Source organism: Octopus bimaculoides, chromosome 5, assembly GCF_046866305.1.
Source record: "Octopus bimaculoides isolate indiv1 chromosome 5, ASM4686630v1, whole genome shotgun sequence".
Classification (NCBI taxonomy): domain Eukaryota; kingdom Metazoa; phylum Mollusca; class Cephalopoda; order Octopoda; family Octopodidae; genus Octopus; species Octopus bimaculoides.
This window is the reverse complement of record NC_142932.1, coordinates 76,253,904-76,278,357: the sequence shown is the minus strand read 5'-3', so window position 1 is coordinate 76,278,357 and position 24,454 is coordinate 76,253,904. Positions and strand designations below refer to the sequence as shown.

The 24,454-nt window shown below is 36.5% G+C and overlaps 1 protein-coding gene across 1 annotated transcript in view; it reads left to right on the top strand.

The window, feature by feature from the left end:
- The window catches only part of LOC106883856 (scavenger receptor cysteine-rich domain superfamily protein), a 72,645-nt gene that overhangs the window by 14,209 nt on the left and 33,982 nt on the right, over positions 1-24,454 (top strand). The window contains exons 6-10 of the mRNA XM_089352466.1: positions 5,049-5,203; positions 6,886-7,021; positions 10,258-10,409; positions 17,014-17,146; positions 21,595-21,758. Of these exons, the coding sequence (XP_089208592.1) occupies positions 5,049-5,203; positions 6,886-7,021; positions 10,258-10,409; positions 17,014-17,146; positions 21,595-21,758 (740 nt within the window). The remainder of the gene's footprint in view (positions 1-5,048; positions 5,204-6,885; positions 7,022-10,257; positions 10,410-17,013; positions 17,147-21,594; positions 21,759-24,454) is intronic.

Below are 24,454 nucleotides of genomic sequence, written 5' to 3'. Positions count from 1 at the left end.
ATGATCGATGGTCTCATTTTGTTGTTGGCATATACGACATAATGGGGAGCTGCCGTTCTTTAATATGTTGGCCTGGTAGTTCTTTGTAGGTAGGCATTGATCTTGGGCTGCTATGATAAACCCCTCTGTTTCTGATTTCAAGCCAGAGGCCATTAACCATTGGTGGGTAAGGGCTTTGTCAATATCTGCATTATTCGCTCTCTTTTGGGTATTTGCCATTGAGAGGTTTTCCATGCCATTTTTCAGTCATAATAGCTAAGGCAGCAATTTTAGCACAGGTTTTCAAGCGCTTAGCTTTTTCTGCAGGTGTTTCTAGTTCGTCTAATTATTGAATTTGTTGCAATTGGAATTCACTTAGATATTCCTTTGCCTGTTTTGTTACTGAGTAAGATGCTTTCTTGCTTTCATATTTTAAGACAAGTTTTAGCATCCAGTCCTCAGAGTTTTTCAGACAGATGTCTAGGCCAATTGTGGCTACCTTCATTGATAATGCCAGCTGTAGAAGTCCTCGGCCTCCTTCTTTTCTTGGCAGGTAAAGACGTTCTATATCTGCCTTAGGGTGGTGCATTCTATGCATTGTCAACAGTTTTCGTATTTTTCTGTCAACATTACATATTTCAGTAATTGACCAGTTAACGATGTTGAAACTGTAAGTCACGACTGGTATGGCTAGAGCATTGATCGCTTCGATCCTGTTTCTCGCGTTCAGCTCTGTCTTCCGTATTGCTCTCACCGTGCGATAACATTCTCTTCTGATCCTTTCCCTCATCACTGAGTGCTTGACATTGTCCCCTTCAATTACCCCTAGGTATTTGTAGCTCTCCGCTGGTTCTAACTCTTTTATGACATTTTGCTGGTCAAGGTTCACATTAGATGTATTTGTCATTTTTCTTTTGATAAAAGTAGCTTTTGCACATTTATCAAGGCCAAATTGCATCCTGATGTCATCACTGAATTGTTTAACAATCGCTAGTAGGCCTTTGAGTTGTTGGTCATTTTTTGCAAAGAGCTTTAAATCATCCATGTAAATGAGATGATTTATATTTTTATCAAATATTTTATAACCATACTGTGCATCATTGAGCAATTTTGAGAGCGGTATTAGGGCTAGACAGAAGAGGAGTGGTGATAGTGAGTCACCCTGGAAAATGCCACATGAAATTCTTACATCTCCAGCATTTAGAGATTCATTGTCATTGTTCAACATCAGTGTGGTTCTCCATGATCTCATACTTACAGATAAAAAGTTTCGCAGAGTAGGAACTATTTTATACATTTCCAGACATTTCCTAATCCAGCTATGTGGTAGGCTATCAAAGGCCTTTTTATAGTCTATCCAGGCTATTGACAAGTTTCTGTGTCGCTTGTGACAATCTTCTAAGATCATCTTATTGATGAGTAGCTGATCTTTACAACCATAAGATCCACGTTTACATCCCTTTTGCTCATTAGGGAATATGCTACTTTCTATTAAAAAACTATAGGTGTACTCGGTTAGGACAGATGTTAGCGTCTTATACATTGTTGTTAAGCAGGTTATGGGGCGATAATTTTTTGGTTCGTTTGTTTCCTCATTTTTTGGAAGCAGGAATGTTAAACCATTAACTAGCCAAGAGGGCATCAAACTAGGATTTTGCAAAACATCGTTGTAAAGTGTTGTTAGCAGTTCATGGCTTTCTGGGAAGGCATTCAACCAGAAGTTAGGAATTTTATCCTTTCCTGGAGACTTCCATTTGCTTGACCTCCTGAGAGCAGATCTTATATCTTCTACCTTGACCCCCTCCCACTTTTGCTCCTCTAAGGAGTCTAGGTCTGTAGATATTCTATCAATCCAAGGGGCCTTTTCATTGTGTGTTTTATCTTCTGCCCAGATTTTATTCCAAAATTCTTGCACTTCTTCTTTTGATGAGACAGACTTTATTGTTACTGGTGTTTTCCCTATCTTCCTGTAGAAATGTTTGGGGTTATTTTTGAACATGTTATTATCTCGGAAGAATCTAACACGCTTTTCATACCTTGCTATGCGGGCAGCTTTAGCACATACCTTTTGCTTGATGGTTTCTATGGTGGCATCAATGGCAACTATGGTTTTCATATTATATTTTTTCTTTAGTTTATGGGTCTTTGTAGGTTTGATACTCTTGTCAAATTTAAGGTTTTTCAAACATTCTATGTCAGATCTAAGCAGCTTAATTTGGTGTTGAATGCGTTCTTGCCAAGAAGGCTTTTTGTGGGAGTGTTGTCTTTTTCTAATCTTTTCACCACATAGAATCGTTGAGATTCTTGCAGATGCATAGTACAGGTGGTTGAGATCTGTAATATCAACATCATTAGCTGAAATTATATCCTTAAGTGCAAGGAGGATTTTACCAATTATTTTCAGGTTTTGGTTAGAATTGCGAATTTTGGGGAGAGTGTCGCGTTCATTCATACTAGTTTCTTTAATTTTCAGCCATTCAATCATGATTTGATTTTTTAGATCATGTAGTTCTGTTGCGTCGATTTCTGTATGACTTCCTTCATCTATTTGATTTTCACCTGCATTAGTGTTTATGGTTGGTTCAGAGAGTATTTCACTTTGCCTATCAGTTACCTTAACTCTTTCAATCATTACTGTATTTTCATCAGCCTTGGGCTGGTTTATAATTATTTCCTCTGTACTATCTTCTTTAACTGCAGTTTCATTCTTTTTATCCTTTACTGCTTGCTTAATTTGGTCAATCTCTACTTCAGTTAGTAATTTTTTTTTCATAATGTTTCTTCTGACGTTGGCAAGTTTGTTACTGTCTATGTAGGGTCTTACTTCAAGGTGTTTCTGTCTCCAGTTTAAGTAGGTTTGTACAGTATTAGATTTATCTGTAGGGAAATATATGGCATGGTAGAAGGCTGTAAGAACTTCTTTATTATCTTCCCTAGACCATTTTTCATTCATTTTCTTTTGGTTATTTGATGACGAGCATGGATGGCCATCTGTTGGAATATTCCGGTTGTGGGGTACTTCCAGCTCCTGTGTGTCGGGAAGATTTGAACCAGTAGCAGATTTCTCAGATTATTATTATTATTATTATTATTATTATTATTATTATTATTATTATTATTATTATTATTATTATTATTATTATTATTATTATTTATTGTCATTGCACAGCTTCTAACGCTGGAAATGTACTACAGTGCCAGCTCTTCACTACCAGTGAACTATGATGACATCCCTTATTTTTCGAGCACCATCCGGAGTATTCGAGCAGTTCCAAGCAGTGCTGTTTTCTGCAAGTGCTCCACCCTTATTGCAGCCCCTATTTGTTCCATGTACTACTCAAGATTTTTACTCCCTGTTCCCAGGGCTCCGAATAATATTGGCACTACTACCACCTTTTTCAGCGACCACAAGTGCTTAACCTCCGTAGCTAACCTGTCATATCTATCGATCATTATTATTATTATTATTATTATTATTATTATTATTATTATTATTATTATTATTATTATTATTATTATATTACCATCATCATCATCATTATACTTTTATCAGTGTCTATTGCCGTTCCATGTTCGTCAACATGTTTCTGAGAAGTGCACAGCATTGTCTTTTTAGTAGGGGTAATAATCTGTACTATATCAGTTTTCTTTGTTATTTTATTTATTATTGTTTGATGTTGCTTCAGTGTATCTTCTGTTCGTTGTGTAGAATAAGTATGGAATGCGTTGTCTTGTTGGGCAGTGAATATGCTTCATGTATGTTATCTAAGTTGTGGTGATTGCATACAAGTACGTACTTTGTGAGTTACGTTAACACTTGAAGTTAGTGTGTGTGTGCGTGCGTGCGTGCGTGCGTGTGTGTGTGTGTGTGTGTGTGTGTGTGTGTGTGTGTGTGTGTGTGTGTGTGTGTGTGTGTGTAAAAGATTGCAGAATAGCAGTGTCGTAAGAACATCAGATAAATATTTTTTGAAGGTCTTTCCGTTCTGTGTTCAAATCCAGCCGAATTCACCTTTGCCCTTCTACTTTCCAGATTTGATAAAATATAATACCAGTTAAATAGTTGGGCTGGTATAATCTACTAAGCACTTTTCCAAAATTTCTGACCTTCTGCTTACACTAGATATTAGGATATTACAATGGATAGATATATATGGAGGTTTACCTTCTTTAAGGTAATCTGGTTTCGTCTATTGTTTGATTCTTTCAAATACATGAAGGGTGTAATTTGAAGGGGCTTTGGTTGTTATTTCTAACAGGTCGAGCGATAACGCAGAAACTTCTTTTCTGGCGGGGAGAGATACTGTTAAAGCGTACCACATGGACACACATATACTCACATGCACACATACTCATTCTCTCTCTCTCTCTCTCTCTCTCTCTCTCTCTCTCTCCCTCTCTCTCTCTCTCTCTCTCTCTCTCTCTCTCTCTCTCTCACACACACACACACACGCACAGAAACACACATACACAAATTGGTTCTGTGAGACGCGGGTATATGATGTGAAAAGCACAGATGTTCCCCCTGTAGACACATCTCAACCTGTGATTGAGTGTGTAATATATGTGTAAAGTGGCCTTATCTTGGTCCATTCTCCTGCTGAGTTTTACTTCGATTATGATCTATACAGCATTCACATCAACACCCTCACTAACACCCCCACTACCACTACTTAAGTAAGTGACCACTGAGGGCCCGCAACACAATGACAAAATATTCACGTTATTTTCTGTTTTAATACGATAAAAATATCATTAATAATCCAGATTCCGAAATAAGGCTACGAGCTGGCAAAATCGTAAGCATGCCGGGCAAACTTCTTAGCGACATTTCTGTACTTACGTTCTGAGTTCAAACTTTGCCGAGGCCGATTTTACATTTCATCCTTTCAGAGTCGATGAAATAAATACCAGTTGATTACGGAATCGATACACTCGACTTTCCCGTTCTCCGAAGTTGCTGGCCTTGTGCCAAAATTTGAAACCAGTAATTCATGTTCTGAAATGACTATTTTGAAACAATAAAATTATTAATTTTGTTTTTACATTATACCTTTGATTGTTTCTTTCAGAGAAGGCGTGGTGTCAAAAGAGGCATATAAAACAACTATAAGTCACAATTGGCTTGGTGATATGAAGTGTCCTCAAATTGCAAAACATATCCAAGACTGCACAAGTGTTATCAGAACTACTTGTTACAAGAAAATTGGTATCAGATGTTTTAACTGTGAGTGCCAGCAATATACAATCTTGAAGTACATCAAATACACTATTATAAAATTTGTAAAAAGTTTGCTTCCCAACCACATGCTTTGGGGTTTGATCCCACTGCATGACACACCTAGGGCGAATATCTTCAACTATAGCCATGCGCTGACCAAAGTCTTTTGAGTGGATTTGGAAGACGGAAACTGAAAGGAGGATGTCGCGCGTATATACACACACATTTGTGTGTGTGTGTGTGTGTGTGTGTGACATTGATTGTGCTTGAGTTTGTCCCACACCACCGCTTAACCACCGGTGTTGGTCTGTTTATGTTGCCCCGTAACGTAGCAGTTCGGAAAAAGAGAGCTATAGAATAAGTACTGGGCTTAAAAAGAAAATAAGTACTAGGATTTATTCAATCGATTAAAAATCTTCCAAGGCGTTGCACCAGCATGAACGTAGTCCACTGACTGGATCAAGCCCTAGATAAAAGATGCACACGCACATACACACCCATATGTGTGTATATATATACACACATATGTAATATGCTTTATTATTAGATGTTTTTGCAGCTGTGATAATTGTAAAGTGCATGTTTATATATATATATATATATATATATATATATATATATATATATATATATATATATATGTATGTATGTATGTATGTATGTATACATACAGGGTGCGTAAGATATTTGAGGTCAGATTTATATAGTAACAGATAATAACTTTATTTATCAAAAAATGCTATGAAGATAAAATAAACCTTCTTTTCTATAATCTTATTCAATAAAGCCATCTTCAGCTTCATCAGCTGCTTCTGTATGAGATCTAATTCATCTACATGAACATTACTCTGACTATGGCAGCTTTCAAAGATTCTTTGGTGTTATAAGCGTGTTCATTGACCTCACTCTCAACAACGCTCCACATGTAATAGTCCAATGGATTGAGATATGGGGAATTAGGAGGCCAAATGTTAGGGGTTATGTGATCATAAAAATTTTCAGCCATCCATTCCTGTGTTACTAGAGCCATGTGTGATAGTGTAGAGTCTTACTGAAACACATATGCCTTTCCATTGCCTACACTGTCTATCCACGGCTTAACAGTTATTTCCAGGACTTCAATGTAGGCGGCAGAGTTAACTGTGAGGCCTTGTGGAAAGAAGTAAGGTGGTATCACATGTCCTTCATTGCTGACAACCCCTAAAACCATGAAAGTTGCAGGAAATTTTGTATGCATAACACTTGGAACTTCAGAAGGGACTGCACATAATCATCTGTCATTTCTTCTGCCAAAATTATTGGCTTTGTTCCTAAATTAGAAACCATTGTATATACTCCAAGAAATTGTCAATTGACTCATTAGCATAATCTATTGCATTGAATTATCAGATAAGTTTGTTCGCTTTTTTTTCTTTCTATTTATTTTAATCCTTTCCAGTGTTATATGATTTAACACGAAAAATGTATTCATCGTAGAGTTTAAGAGGCTTTTTATAGCTCTATTTTCCCTTTACAACTTTTGTTTATTGTTCTTGAAATTTGAAGAATTTTTACCTCTTTTCAGACATTTGACTATGTAGCTCAAGTAGAAAAATGAACGAACGATTTCATCTGTCAACCGAATAATTTATCAATTATTCTCTAATTATAATTATAATTTATTTCTTCTGCTGTTATTGCTTTTCCAGTAAAAGTTAGGCTGACTTCAGGCTCTCAACCTCAAAAGGGGACTGTGGAAGTATTATTTAATGGACAATGGGGAGGAATTTGTTACATAAATGATACCCACATTGGAACTGTTCTGGCTCGAATGATGGGTTACACGTAAGTACACAAACTCTGTTATTGTTTGTTCTTTCAGTTTGTTTTGTTTGGTTTTTAATGGCTTAAGTCATCCGAAACAGGTGGTTGAAAAGGATGAAATATCCCCGAAGCAGAGACCCAGCCCGGATGCTAACAATAAAAAGGTAGTAGCTAAAAACACTTCAAAACCGGATGTGGGTGGATTAAACCAGATTCTTATTATGTGTCCCACTTAAGAAGACATTATTTCTGCCACTCAGCCTCAGAAAAAGCATTTTCAACGAGCTTCTTCACTCCTTCCGTTTTCCAAAATCTACTCACAAGATCTAAGTTGACCCGACATTGTGGTTGAAGACATTTACTCAAGCTACCGCACATGGGGCTTGAAACCGAAACCACATGGATACCCGTTTGGTCTATAATATACTCATTTGCTGTAATATACGGGACTTTTATTTTAAAAATTTTCTTTTACATATTCTGAGAATATGAAATAAATTAGAGAGAAACATAACAATATGTAAGTAGATGGGAGAGAATATGTTGAAGCAGTCGATAGAGGGAAAGTCAATAGAAAGAAAACCATCAGGTTGACTCCAGATACAGCGGAGGTTGCTTCAAGATGTCTGTGGTAGGCATTAGAAGGTAGAAGCACTGGAAGGGTCGTGCTACCATGGTCAGTGCTTACTGGACACAAGCTGATCGACCCCAGCTAGGCCACCTGGTTGAGTGCTTGATGCTGCAAGACTCAAAACACTTAATGACCCCAAGAAATATCACTGATGATGTGTCTAGATACATCACAGGATGATATATACAAAAACTAGTATCAAAAAGAATCACAGTATTGACCGACATTAAACACAGCAAAGGTTATTGACAGCAACATGCATAAAGGGTTGATTAAAATTTTTTACGCCACTTAGTTACTTCCCTTTACGTTCATCCTTCTCTATTATTATTATTATTATTATTATTATTATTATTATTATTATTATTATTATTATTATTATTATTATCGGGCAGTTAAATCTTGGCCTGCTGTATACACTTTGGTTTAGCTGGACTTCGATCGTGGTATCTTCAAACTGATTTTACACAACGTATGTTGATTCATAACTCGATATACTGTATTCAAATAACGCCGAATTTGTCTTTTCCTTCTAACCGTTCAAGATCGATATTAATAAGCCAGCAATCACCTGACTTCGATTCAATCGATCATATACCAATGTAATATATGAATGTCCTATTTATAGGTTATTACTATCAAAGAATGTCTCACATTTGTGATAGTTTATAATATGTATGCATAAATACATATATATATATATATATGTGTGTGTGTGTGTGTGTGTGTGTATTATGTATATATGTATGTGTGTGCGTCTGTGTATTCATTATATATTCATGTATTCGAAACTGAGACTTCAATTCGTCGATATTGTCCTTTAATTTGTATATACAAATGTATATATATATATATATATATATATATATATATATATATATATATATATATATACTAACATATGCTCAAAAGTTCATATTGAAAGACCATGTTGTATAAATTATTAGTTATTTTGTAATATCACAGATATTGTCAAACAAATATATATATATAAGCATAAATGGGTTACAGATTCACTACAGCTGTTCCAGACGCATTTTTTATTGATGACTAGTTCAATTACAACGATTACATCATGAAAAAGCCGTTTTCGTCAGGTGACTAAAACAAGATTTCTCTTGAGGTCTGACCTCTTTTCAGAGGAGGAGAAAGAGACAACCAAACCAAAAGAGTTCGAGAACAAGAAGAAGTAACCATAGTACATGACTGGTACTTTATTTATTAGCCCTGGAAAGATAACAAGCAAGTTTGACCTCGGTGGGATTTGAACTCGGAGCGTAAAGATCGGGAAGGGCGAACACAAAGCTAGTTATCAGGAGCTGTTACTATTCTTGTAATATAAAATTATAATTTTCATAACTGACCAAATTGTATTTTCATGCGAGATCTACATCATATTTCCCTGATAATTAATAAAAGTGCAAAAGAGATACTCTACTCGGCCACCCGATTTGCTTGATAGTCAGAAGGGGCGAGATTTGGACTCCAGCAACTGAAAACCCAATTTTTCAATGGTTTCAACGGTGTGAGCGGACATGTGTGGGAGCGCATTGTTGTGCAACAGTAACAGTTTCTTTAACAATAGACCTCAGTGCACGGTTCGAATTACTGGTTTCAGTTAATTGGCCAGCATTTCACTGTAGCTTACATTGGTAACTGTGGGCCCTTTTCCCCGGTAATGTTCCAGTATAGGCTCTTTTGTGTTCTAAAAGGCGGTTATAATCACTTTCTTTGCACAAGATTGAGTCTTGAATTTCGTTTTCACTGGCGATTCCGGATTTTTCTGCTCTATATTCTGCTTTTGGATTCATGTGCCATGTTCTGTGACTATTCTCACCAAAAAAAGCTTCTCCTTCATCGTTGTAGCGATTAAGTAACCGTCGACGTATCTCCACACGATTGCACTTAAGCTGTCATAACTTTACAGAAGAGAAACTTGTCGTGGATGGTTTCGTATGCAGAACCATGTCTAATTTGTACAGAACATACCACTTTATCGATGGTCACCAGAATCATCTCTCTAGCTTGTTGAATCTTCACTTTCGTCGTAGAGGTCGATGGCCTTCCTGCTCCCTCTTTGTGCTTTACACTTGGTCGACCATTTTTAAACTTCCCGATCCACTCATACTCATTTCTAAGCGGTAGAGCACTGCTGTCCTCGTATTGTAATAAAAGCCTACGACGAATTTCAGCCCCTGACACATTTTCAGACAAGAGAAATGGGATTAGATCTTCTTTGGTGCACACTGCCAGTGGAGCGGCCAGGTTTTCTTTGGTTGCTCTAGTTTTCTTACTTGTCTTACAAAGTCAAACGTCGGTTGCATAACCACAAGAGTACTATCTTTTAGCATGCTAGTGCTGAAGACAGTGCGGCCAACATAAAGAAACTTTTAGAGGAAGTGTGGACAATTTTTAACTTACTCTAGTATGTGTGTGTGTATAAATATATATATATATATATATATATATATATATATATATATATATATATATATATATATATATATATATATACATGTATGTATATGTGTGTGTGTGTGTGTATGTATATATATATATATATATATATATATATATATATATATATATTACTTCTTTATTTAACGTCATACTTTGATATTTATAGAAAGGGTACAATATATCCAGTAACCCCAACACTCCCGCTTCTGAAACATTCAAAGTGTAATGGAGACGAATCTTCACTGGCTGGATGTCCAAGCTTGGTTTGGAGCACAGCTTGTGCACCAAACAAAATCATTGGTATAACTCTTTCCAAAGGTAAGATATTATTTATCAGTAATTCCTTATAAGAAAGCTGTTATTTGCTGAGTAGATTTTAAGTACATATGTACCTGATTGAAAAGATCTGTGAAAAGGTGTTTGGCATTTAGATATGTTGATATAAAATTTGCATGTAGAAAAGTTTCTGTTGCAACTTTGATCAGTATTCTATTTATTGCTAAGTCATATTTATTAAGGGCTAGACCCCTATTTTAAATAGTGCATAGAGTTTATCAAAGAAGTTACAATCGTATCGATCACGTCGAAGGATTACGAAGAAATCTCGTACTTCTCAATAGATTTCCTCATTCCTTATAGTTAACATAGAACAGAATACTCAAATAATTGACTGCATTAATCGTGTTAGTATGTGGGATAAAGAAATATCTATCATCATAATTATCATCATCATCCTTATCACCATCGCCATTTTCATAATCCTAATCATCATCTTTATTATTATCTTATAATTCTGCTTGTCATTGCGTTACTTAGCCCGTCGGTAACGCTTTCATGTGATTAGAGAAAAAGAGGGAGGGAGAAAAAGAGGGAGAGAGAAGCGTCCACGATGTGAGGTAGATGGAATGTAATTGTAAGACTTTCACGTGATTAGTTGAAGCGAAAGAGAGGAGAAAGAAAAAGGAGAAAGAATCAGAGAATAAGGCGAAGAGTAAGACAGAAAGAGGAAAGAAGAAAGAGAGAGAAAAGTGTTCATGACGTGAGGTAGTGGGAGCGTAATATTTATTACGTGGTTTAAAAAATTAGTTGAAAGTAGAGGGAGAGAATTTAAAAATATAAATTTAGCTGAGGGCTGATGTTCTGATGGTGAGGTTAAAGAAAGGCAGAGAGAGGGGAGAGAGGGGAGAGAGGGGATAAAAAAAGAAGAGAGAGAGGAGGAGAGAGATGCTGGTGGTAGTGATTGGATAGTAAAAAGAGCATTTCTTTTTAATTGAACGAAGTTTCTTTATATCACCTATCACTGAACACATGCGCATAAGTACAATTCCATGAAATATTCACGCTTATTTGCATAGCAGATATATGCAATTTAACTAAAGGTTATATCATATGTACGAGATATTTTTGGATTTGTTTTAGTTTATGGGGGAAATGGAAAAAATAAGAGTGAATATTTATTTTATAAGTGCTGTGTATTAATTAAGTCTATAAAATCGTGCATAAAGTATATAAAGTATATATATATATAATGCATTAAGTAATCATTTCCATACTTAATGAGTGTGTATGTATGGTGCTGAGACAAGTGATAAGGAGACGGATAATTTTAAAGGAGTTATGCGTTACGGTAAGGAGTTGGAAACAAGACAAACAGCAAATTCAGTGACATCGTCAGTTAATTCACTGTAAAGGCATCACTTGATTTCCTAATGGTTATCTAAACGAAAGTCATCAAGGTTACTGGAAAAGGATGTCACTGATATATTGTTTACATTAGCTCTCAATCGCACGATTTCTTTCTTCCTTATACTACTACTAACACAACAACTACTACTACTACTACTACTACTACTATACAATGACGTCTACTCTGAATTTAAATTATGACGGCCAACTCGATGCACCTCCTTGTCTTACAGTCACACTTTTCAAACTTTTGCCTTTCGTGTGTATCACGTGACAGAGGATATATATTCCCGGCTGCCAAGTACCGTATGTGATACAAAATTCCAATTTGTATCACACACACACACACACACACACACACACACATATATATATATATATATATATATATATATATATATATATATATATATATATATATATATATATATATATATAAACAATTTGAAGAATTGCTTTCGACCATGATGCAGATGTGTGTACGGATCCTACAGCCGGCCATCGACATTTTCTAATCGACCGCGAGATGAGCAAGCAAGTATTTACACGCACAAACAGTTATTTATAGAGTTATATACTTCACGATTCACCGTTCCAAAACAAGAATTATATATAGGAATGGGTGTATGGTAAGTAGCTTTCTTACCAACCACATGGTTCTAGGTTCACTCCCAGTGGCGCCTTGGGCAAGTGTCTCCTACTATAGGCTTTATAGGCTCGGGCCGACCAAGCCTTGTGAGTGGATTTGGTCGACGGAAACTGAAAGGAGCCCGTCGCATATATATATATGTGTGTTTTGTGTGTGTATTTGTTATTTGTATCTGTGTTTGTCCCTCCAACATCGTTTGACGACCGATGTTGGTGCGTTTACGTCTCCGTAACTTTGCGGTTCGGCAAAAGTGACTGATAAGATAAGTACTAGGCTTACAATGAATAAGTCTTGGGGCCGATTTGTTCGACTAAAGGCAGTGCTCCAGCATGGCTGCAATCAAATGACTGAAACAAATAAAAGAATTATATATATATATATATATATATATATATATATATATATATATATATATATATATATATATATATACTCTCTTTACTCTTTTACTTGTTTCAGTCATCTGTCTGCGGCCATGCTGGAGCACCACCTTTAGTCGAGCAAATCAACCCCGGGACTTATTCTTTGTAAGCCTAGTACTTATTTTATCGGTCTCTTTTGCCGAACCGGTAAGTGACAGGGACATAAACACACCAGCATCGGTTGTCAAGCAATGCTAGGGGGGGACAAACACAGACATACACACACACACACACACACATATATATATATATATATATATATATATATATATATATACCCAATACACCTTAAAATGGTCCATCCTAGACTTTGGAACTCCATACCAGGGCCAGCGCTCCAATTGCAAGCTTTGCCTAACGGAGGCGTTCCATATTTTAAAATACAATTCTCCCACTTTACTTAATCGATATAATGAAGCGTTTAGCAACTGCAACCACCGCTCTTTCCACACATTCAGGTTCTATCACAAACAAAATTGCGCAAATGATCACGCAACATAATAATACAACCCCCCATAGGCAACATATATACCTCTGCCACCTAAGCTATATCAACTTTCGTTCCAACATAAATTTCTGGATTATTCACACAAGGATTAATCTGCACGAATTTCTACACGGATATTTACCACTGGAATGAAACTACTCTTCAAGTACTGTTCTCTCTTTTTTCAGCACATCACACTCTTTACCACTTCATACTAAAAATATCCGCCTATGGATATAATAATAGATAACTTTATTTTTTCTGTCTCCGATGAAGGGAAGTACTGGATCTTCCCAGAAACAGCTGTAAGACTTTATCCATAAAATTCTTCAACCTTACTTTTGCTCTCTTTATCTTTTTGTTTTTATATATTTACATATATATATATATATATATATATATATATATATATATATATATATATATATATATATATATAAAGTAGTTGTATACTGCCAACTTAACGTGACAGTCCCAATAAGGGAATACATTACTGTTGTTTAGCCCTAGGAAGCCAGACCGCTTCCTATTAGGCCTTGACACACTTTCTGTGCCCTTATCCATACAAAAGGGAGACAAACTCCTCCAACCAGCCCAGCCTGCATTCAGGGACATGTTTCTGAGTCTTTGCTCGTCATCATCCTGAAGTGGCATGGCGGGCTAGCTGAAGAAATCTGTCTAAGCTTCCTATTAGGCCTTGACACACTTTCTGTGCCCTACTTTCTGTGCCAACTACTTTATCGCACCACTACTGCTTAAATCTCACTGAGAGATTTAGAAATTCGTTATTTCTAATATATATATACATATATACGACGGGCTTCTTTCAGCTTCCGTCTACCAAATCCACTCACAAGGCTTTGGTCGGCCCGAGGCTATAGTAGAAGACACTTGCCCAAGATGCCACGCAGTGGGACTGAACCCGGAGCCATGTGGTTGGTAAGCAAGCTGAAAACGAAGAGAAGATCTGAGATTTATTTACATCCCAAACATTTTATTTAAAATGTTTTCTACAACATATATAACAATGGCCAACACATGTTTCAATTGCAGCAACTATACATTGCTCCGTATTTCAATTATGCATCCTAATCGCTACAATTTCATCAAGGGTCCTTCACTTACGACGTTTTCAAAGTTAACTAATTCAAACAAGATTCCTGCGCTGGTATTTAATTGTAGGTTATAACGTTACTTTTTAAATCAAATTGAATTCTGGTCTTATAATCCCTTCTACTAGTACTACAGTTGAATTCTGGTTTATAAAATGTTTATTTATACTACAATCAATTTTAGCAGTTTTGCTTACATTTTACTGTATGGAGCACATTATTTGTTGTTGTTGTTGTTGTTGTTGACACTCCGTCGCTTACGACGTCGAGGGTTCCAGTTGATCCGATCAACGGAACAGCCTGCTCGTGAATTTTACGTGTAAGTGGCTGAGCATTCCACAGACACGTGTACCCTTAACGTAGTTCTCGGGAATATTCAGCGTGACACAGTGTGACAAGGCTGACCCATTGAAATACAGGCACAACAGAAACAGGAAAAAAGAGTAAGAGAAAGTTGTGGTGAAAGAGTACAGCAGGGTTCGCCACCATCCCCTGCCGGAACCTTGTGGAACTTTAGGTGTTTTCGCTCAATAAACACTCACAACGCCCGGTCAGGGAATCCAAACCACGATCCTATGACCGCGAGTCTGCTGCCCTAACCACTGGGCCATTGCGCCTCCTATATCAAATTGAATTCTGGTCTTATAATCCCTTCTACTAGTACTACAGTTGAATTGTGGTATATAAAATGTTCATTTATACTACAATCAATTGTAGCAGTTTTGCATACATTTTACTGTATGGAGCACATTACTTATTCAGTAAATGTGATTATAAGACCAGAACTCAATTTGATTTAAAAAATAACGCTCTAATCTTCAGCTGAATACCAACGCAGGAACCTTGTTTGAATTAGTACACTTTGAAAACGTCGTAAATGATGAACCCTTGATGAATTTGTAGCGACTAGGATGCATAATTGAAATACGGAGCAATGTATAGTTGCTACAGTTGAAACATGCTGATCATTATTGTATATAATTTTTTTATAAAAAATTTTGGATGTGAATAAAACTCCGCTCTCCTCTTCGTTTTCAGTTGTATACTCTACGGAATATTTGCAGTTCTAAACAGGAACAAGTGAAGCTTACAAGTACCAATATCTATTTATACTTGAGTACTGTGCATTCGAAAGTTGTGGATAGCTTGAATCTATATACCATTTCATGATATAATTCGGTATCCGCCAGGATAATTTTATCCCTTATATATATATATATATATATATAGGAAAATGAAAAAAAGCCAGAATGCCGAACTGGAAGCACAATTCAACAAAGACCTCCTCTAACCGGCCTTCATTGCGATGAAGCAAACTATCAAGAAGAAGGAGAACTAAAATGTCCCCCTACAAAGAAGTACAAAAAAGTACAAAATGAAGAAAATAACATATAAAACAATAATATATAAAAAAACAAATACACCCATACACCACACTGTCCCTGAGCCCCTGTAGTCCAACAGAAGTTCATGTACAAACTGGCAGGAAAAACAAGGATGCATGAGAGTTGAGAGTTTTGTTAGGTTTTAAAAAAGGGTTAAAAGTTTGTGTTAAGCAGGAAATGTGGTGTCAAAACAGGAAGTGTGTGTAAGGGGAGACAAGTGTTTTTAGTTAGAGTTATGAACTCTTTTTTTCCCAACAGGAAGTTTGTGTCTGTTCATAGAGAAATAAGGTCACTGAGGGGTGTGTGTGCTGTGTGTGTTAAGAAATGGTTGGAACTTCTCTATGAAAAGATTCTCCTTGTTGATTCTTTCTTGTGTGGAGATTCTGTCTTTACATTGATAGAAAGGGTATATAATGAATTTAGGGTTTTTGTTTCTGGCGCAAGAGTCTATGTGGCCACTGAGTGGAATTTGGCGGTATTGAGGGAGGTTTATTTGTTCCTTATGGACAGCTACTCTGTTACGTAATGGGAGGCTCGTCTGTCCGATATAGAAGTTTTGGCAACCTGCGCAAGTAAGGACATAAATGAGGTTACTTGAGGAACAAGAGAAATTGGTTTTAATTTTGAACTTTGTTCCTCGTTTGAAGGTAAATTCAGAGCCTTCAAGTAGGTTGGGGCAGGTGCCACAATTAGGGCGTGCACATTTTTTAACTGATGGGGGTGGGAGTGGTGTATGTAGTTTGGAATTGGTTAATAATGTTTTCAAAGATTTGTGTTGCCTTTTGCATTTAAGGACTTTGTGTGTATTAATGATATTGTTCATTTTCGGGTCTGTGGTGAGTAAGGGGAGGTTTTGTTTAATTGTGGTGAATGTTTCGATGTTATTGGGGTTATGGGTGGAGATGTATGGAAGTATTTTGGGGTTGGGTGTGTTATTATGTTGGTTGGTTTTTAGTGTGTTTTTGTCAAGTTCCTTGGCACGTTTCATTCCAAACATGTATATATATATATATATACATATATATATACATACATACATATATATATATATATATATATATATATATATATATATATATATATATATATATATATATATATATATATATATATATACACGTGTGTGTGTGTGTTGTATATACGTATATATGATTCTGGTTTCTTTCTATTGTCATTTCCAGATATCCGATTGATTAGCCACACACGCAGTCGTGGTAGAGTAGAGATCTTACACAACAAAATATGGGGTGGAATATGTGCCGACCAGTGGACTGATCAGAACGCGCAGGTCACGTGCAACTCATTAGGATTCTTGTAAGTAACCTTATGAATTACATAATTACACACACACACACACATTTTTTTATTCTTTTACTTGTTTCAATCATTTGGCAGAGGGCATGTTGGTGCACCACCTCAAAATGTTTTTTCTAGTCGAAAAAATCGACCTCACGATTTATTCTTTGTAAGCCTAGTACTTATTTTATCAGTCTCGTTGCCGAACCGGTAAGTTACGGGGACGTAAACACACCAGCACCCGTTTTCAAGTGATGGCTGGGCAGATACAAAGACACACTCACACACACACACACACACACACACACATATATATATATATATATATATATATATATATATATATATATATATATACGACTGGCTTCTTTCAGTTTCCGTCTACCGAATCCACTCACAAGGCTTTGGTCGGCGTGAGGCTATATTCAAAGACACTTGCCGAAGGTGCTATGCAGTGTGACCATATATGTATATATATATATATATATCCCATAAATAATGCAGTCTTTTTCAATTGCATAAACTGAAAGTCGGAGGGGGATAAGATAGACTACCTGCATCAACTTGCTATAAAAGCAAGCAGTAATTTTACCTTGTTCTTATTCTTATTCACATAAATACATAAACAGAAACACGTACAAACATAAAGAATACACATCATACGTACATACATGCATACATACATACATACATGCATACACAAGCGTCACTGAAAATTTTTAAGATATTCTCTCTAAATGAATATATGAACAGTTGTATACGTCCTCAAAGACACACATGTAAAAAGTAAATGATGCACACACACACACACATGCACACACACACACATACACACATACACATACACACACATACACACATACACACATACACACACACACACACACACACACACACACATACACACATACAAACACACACACACACATGCACAAACATTTAAGTACTAAAGGGACATGTTCACACAGAAACCAAGCGCATGGCTATACTCCAAAATATATCCAAACACTAATTTAACTTCATATTTTCAACCCCGTGAAACTGACTTAACTCAAAAAAAGCCTTGTCACCTTTTCAGCGACCAGCTTGACTACTATGAAGAACTTAAATAAGTCTCAAAGAAAACGCACATTCATAAATACATAGGAACAAAATGCTCTCAATCCTGTATAGAAATAATTACAAAGTAGTTTAGAAAATATGAAAAAAATATGTATGGAAAATTAAAATGAAATCGCATTTTCTCGAATTTTCATAAAGGAAGGAAAAATACAGAAAATTCGGGGGAAAAAAACGGAGAATTATTTAAGTCTAGAACTTATATATTTTATTTAGGAGTTTATTTAAAAAGTTGTTTTTCTTTTGTTAGATAATGTCTCTATTTCTAAACGCTATATTGCATATATTTTGTATACAAATATGTGCTTGTAGACAGACAGACAGACAGACAGACAGACAGATAGATAGATAGATAGATAGATAGATAGATAGATAGATAGATAGATAGAAGACAATACATTGCAGAAGTTTGGGATTTGATCTAACGCCAGCGACTTCGAAATACTCTTTCCTAACAAACCTTAATTCCCCCTTCACTTTTCCTGTATTGTTTAGAATTGTTTCCTCTACATTTTATGAGGTTTCCTTTTTTTGTAGTGCTGACTTTATTAACTTGTAAACCTTTACAAAATTTTCCACTTCTGACATCTCATCAAACTTCCCAGAATAGATCTTTTTAATGAAATATTTCCAAATCACTGCATTTTCTACTTTAACCCTTCTTAAAAATATTTGTTTATATATTCTTCCGCCTCTCTCTCCTTTTCTTTCTCCTCTTCTTATTTCCTTCCATTAGTTTCTAAAACTATGTTTTTCCAATATTCTTTACATGCACTGAATCAGTCTTTCATTTCATCCGGGTAATTTTTCTTTCCAAACTTCGTGCAGTTCCTCGTTTTGCACTTCTTACGTTAGATTCTTTACTTCTTAGTTGCTGTTTGTCTTTTAATATTTTATACCAAATTTACTCTATCGTGTCAATATTTTCACTCAGTATAATGTCGTTTCACAGTTTCCTTTCCGCGTTGACTTCAATGTTCGCTTATACATTTTTTTTTTCTTTTGTTGTTCACTCATTCCCGTTTCTTTGTTTTCTATACATTATCAGCTTCTTCCGGAATTATTTGAAGTAGTTCGTAAAATAGTTGATTTATTTCAAATACTTTTTATTTCGTTTCTATGGTATGACTGTGTGATTCGTTATGATGTTTGCTTCGCAACCACGTGGTTCTGAGTTTGATTCTCTTGCTTGGCATTTCATGCATCTTTCGTCATAGCCCGGATTGAACTTCAGCTTGTGAGTGATATTCGATACACAGAAACCCATTAGATAGATAGATAGATAGATAGATAGATAGATAGATAGATAGATAGATAGATATAGACATTCAATGCACAGAAGCTCATTAAATGTATATGTATGTGTATATATATATGTGTGTGTGTGTGTGTGTGTGCGTGTGTCCTCACCGCTCGACAGCAGGAGTTGGTTTGTTTACGTCCCCGTAAACTAGCGGAAACCCTCCGATACAGTAAGTACCAGATTTTAAAAAAAACGTAAATAAATACTAGGATCAATCTGTTTTAGTAAACCCTTCAGGCGGTACTCCAGCATGGCCGCAGTCTATGACTGAAACATATAAAAGGTAAAGTGGTCATTAACCAATGTAAATTTATTCGGCTGAAGCACTTTTATATCTTTTAGTCAGGTGCGAAAGCAAAACTTATGATCCTTTAGGGTACCCTCAACCCGAAACTGGTAGCAGAGAGAAAGGAAGGTATCCCTAAACCGAGGACTCGGTCCGTATGCATGCAACAGATTGGACTCGGTTAAACTTACCCCATGCGCCAGGTGATGGTATTAAACCGGGCGAGTTCAGACCAAATATTAACTGTCTTAATCTCATTCAGATCCTCACATAGACAATTTTTAGAAAGCTCTCCAAAGGACATTAGCACTATTTTTCTTTCTTTTTTTAACTAAAATGTAGAGATTATTTCGTATACAATGTGGGTAATAAACTTAATCCGTCAGCTGGTTAATCACCATCACTTGATCTGTGGGTACCTTTGAAATGGTTCACACTGTTGCAAAAATATGTCAAGTATCTGGCTTGAGGATACCGTTCTCCCCTCCTCCCTTTCTCTCATCTCTGAAGCCATGAAAAGAGTCTTTTATGAGCGCTGCGCTTTCTTCTTTATGTGTTTAGGAAAGAAAAGGAAAATGAGTGTCTCATTTGGTAGGGCTGTCTTACCCGCATTATAGTACCCCGCTTCCAGGCAAATCAATGCGCTGAGCCCTATGCAATTTATTTATCGAAAGCAAGCCATAAAACACATAAATTACAATTGGGTCACTGAACCTTTGAGACTAATGATAACTGCTGAGTGTGCCCAGGCTTTTAATGAGGCACTGAGATTTGGTTATTATTTCCAGTAGTTAGAATAGATTTAGTTGTTATTTCCAGCAGTTAGAGGTTCTCAAGTTGGTTCATATAATGACACGCGTTTACGTAAGGGATTATTATAATAAAGATATCTAAGACGACGAGCTAGCACAATCGGTAACAGTTCAGAGAAAACGCTTAGCAATATTTCTTTCGACACTTCATGTTCTGAGTTCTATTCCTGCCGAGGTCAACTTCGCCCGTTACCCTTTCAGCGTCGATAAAAGTATTAGTTAAGTACCGGGGATCGATAGTTTCGTCTAGCCCTCTCTCCGAAAAATGTCTGGTCTTCTTGTGCCAAATTTAGAAAGGTTTATAATAAAGACATCTCCTCCAATTACGCCATTCTAACCCATTTGTCGCCACCAGCTCTCGAGACACACGTTTTCTTAACTCCTGCCCTCACTCACCACTATGCAAATCAGACCTTCTTCCCCAGGACATCGTCTTTCTGGAGTATTCTTCCTACTCTGGAAGAGACTAAAGTCGCTTTAATCGATGTAGTCTTGATTCTAAAGGTGAGATAATTGGTTCATTTACACCTGGTTTATTTTATTAGTGGTGACAGTAGTGAAGATCGTGAAGAGGGCCTTAATTCTGCCACGTAACTTACTCGTAACATTCCGTATACTAATATATTTTCAGCATCCTCTGAAGGCCATTAAACACTTCCACAAAATGTTGTTCAATATACTGATGTGAGTGTCTAATCAAAGAAATATCGACATTGTCATCGTCGTTGTTGTCATCATCAGCGTCGTCGTCGTCGTCGTCGTCGTCGTCGTCGTCGTCGTCGTCGTCGTCGTCGTCGTCGTTGCCATTGCTATCATCATCATCATCATCATCATCATCAGTATCATCATCACCATCATCATCATCATCATCATCATCATCACCATCATCATCACTATCATCATCATCATCACCATCATTGATGTTGCTTATATATTATCCTTTCAGGAAAGGAAAAGTACTCCGTGGAGAGCATCATCGTTCAGGAAAAGTACATCTGTCTAAAATAAAATGTACCAGCAATGACGCGTATCTTCTCAACTGTAGTCATGATTCGTGGGGTTTCCATGGTTGTCCTTCTACTGAAAGAGCCGCTGTTGAGTGCTATAGACGTAAGATTTTTTTCACTGCTCTGTTTCCTGCCAATTCGGATCTTATATAACAAAGCTTCATTGCTTGGTCATGTTTAAGTCTCAAGGAATATTTATTTACAATGGATTGTCAGATAAATTCATTCGTTTTTTGGGGGGGTGGAGGTTTCAACATCAGAACCCCTCGCCCAGTTGAACTAGCAGGGGTTGATCGCGTCCCAACTTGCATCACAATAGCAACAAACCACTGGTCTGCCTATTTTATCCAAAGCCACTTAGTGGCCTTCTCTGCAGCTTCAGTGATTGAATTTATAGTTCTCCTCTTTGCTGCACTTGTAACGCCAAACCCAGTCAGTGCTTTCAAGAGCCACAAAATATCATACAACACAGCGATAAAAGAAAAGATCAAACAGACAAGAAAGTAATATTTCGAACACAGAATAGCTGTGAAAACAGCACAAAGATTGGGTATTTTACTTTTACATGGCGGAAAGGGTTTTCAGCAGACAGCCACAGGACTCGAACCCGCACCTCCCAGACACCGGCTAAACCACCCGCTGGAGGCAATTTCTGGCAAATTAACGCTAAATACATAGCTTTTTCGCTTCATTGGAAAGGTTTAGAATAAATGGGGTAAAAAACGAACGAAATTATGAGAACCCAATGTAAAAAAAGATAACTTTCTATATTGCTAAATATTAAGCTTTTGTAATGAGATGGTATTAAGAAGCCAATGCCTTTTAATTTCATTATCTGTTTTCCTTTTTTTTTTCTAACAGAATTCGGTTTTACCCCTATGAATCAATAAACACATAAACAGTTTCTAGGTTGTCTATTAAGGAACTGTTCTGTCTCTTTCTCCTTTACTTTATATCTATATATCCCTTGCTGCTTTACAAATTCTGCTATGCAGATAAAACGGTAGTTTGCCTAACTGAGGGTGTTCATACTATTGATTGAAAATGCTTTCACGTAAAATGGTTTCACTTGGAAAACGTATATACTATGTAATATTATGACATTCAAATAAGATAAATGATTTTTTTTTAATAACTTCATCATATCGTATGATACTTTCTATAATTGATATTTTTCCCTAGCAGTGAAAATATTGAATTTAAATATGAAAATAAATTTGAAAATAAATGAAAACACTCAACGTTCACCTACAAGGATTTCAAAATATTAACCGTAATAATGTTTCTTTTGGTAAAACTTGTCATTTCATAAAAATCGCAAAAGCTTCATATTTCAAGAGGGATAATGGCGGAAAATTTCTTAACTTAGAATATTAATAGAATAAACGAAACAAAGTAGCTTTCTACCAAAACTCAGGACTGATTCTCCGTGTCTTTTTCTCGAAAACTATATTTTTATTTTACAACGCTTGCAAAATAACTTGCATTTTTTTTCCGTCAAAATTGATAGAACCCCAAATCATATTACCCTTGTAGTTTTGGCAGTAGATAAGCACAGAAATATATTTAATCTTTAAAATAGATATCAGACACTACTAAACTAAACCCTGCTTCGAATCCCAGCTATACGTGGTCTCATCAATAAGTATCCGGACTGTTGCCATAGTAACAAAGCTAAAGCAAACAGAATGAATCTGCTTAGTACAGATTGACTTAGACCTCTGCTGTGATGCACACTAAGGTTTGATGTTCTAGCTCTCTCCCGCTGTTTACAGCAGTGCTTGGAAGGAAAGTGTGTAGCGTGTGATCGTCGCATTGACTATGACAGAGTAAGTTGAGCGGAGAATTTGTATCAAATTTTGCCAAAAGCTTGGCAATACCTACTCAGAGGCCTACGCAAAATTTTCAAAAAGTTTTCATCGTTCTTGACACAATCAAAGAGATCTTGTGCAACTAAAACTCGAGTGTCTTTATGGTCAGCTGAAAGCAATTTTGGCACAGACTTAGCAGACACGCGTCTCATACCCAAATTTTCAGTGACAATGGAATAAACTGAACCGTAATTAATCAGCACATCATCTGATAACTCACGGATGGTGATCCAACGATTTCCCCTCACAGCTGCACGCACCTCTGCGATGTTTTTCTCAGTTCTGCTAGTTGCGGGTCTCCCAGAATGCTCGTTAATATCGATATTTTTTCGGTCATCTTGGAAATTTCTGAACCGCTCGTTTGTGTGCGGCTCATACACTCCTCTGTATACACTTTCTACAACCTTGCGTAAACCTCTGAGCAGGTATCGCCATGACAACTTTCTTTTTCATGATTAATGCGACGATCACACGCTACACACCTTCTTTCGAATCACTGCTGTAAACAGAGAAAGTGAGCTATAACGTTAAAAATTAGTGCGCATGCACAGCAGAGTTCAAGGTTAATCTGTACCAAACGGCTTCACGCTGAGTGCTTTAGCTTCGTTACTATGGCAAAAGTCCGGATACTTATTGATTAGACCATGTATTTACCCAATAGAAAATTCACCAGTGAAATTTCCCTTCCCATAAATTCTTTAGGTCGCGTGACTACCGGAAACATTCCAACATTTATCTGTCTATCTATGTGTGTATATATATAGATCTAAATTTACAGTATTATATATCCATTACGGGCGATCTTACCAATCGGTTTCGCACTAGAGGTTCAACGGAGTGTTACGTAACAGTCCGATAATGTAATCCTGCGCTCTCCAGAGGTGACAGCTATGGAATAAAATATGGCGACTGCTCTCTATTGTTGGAG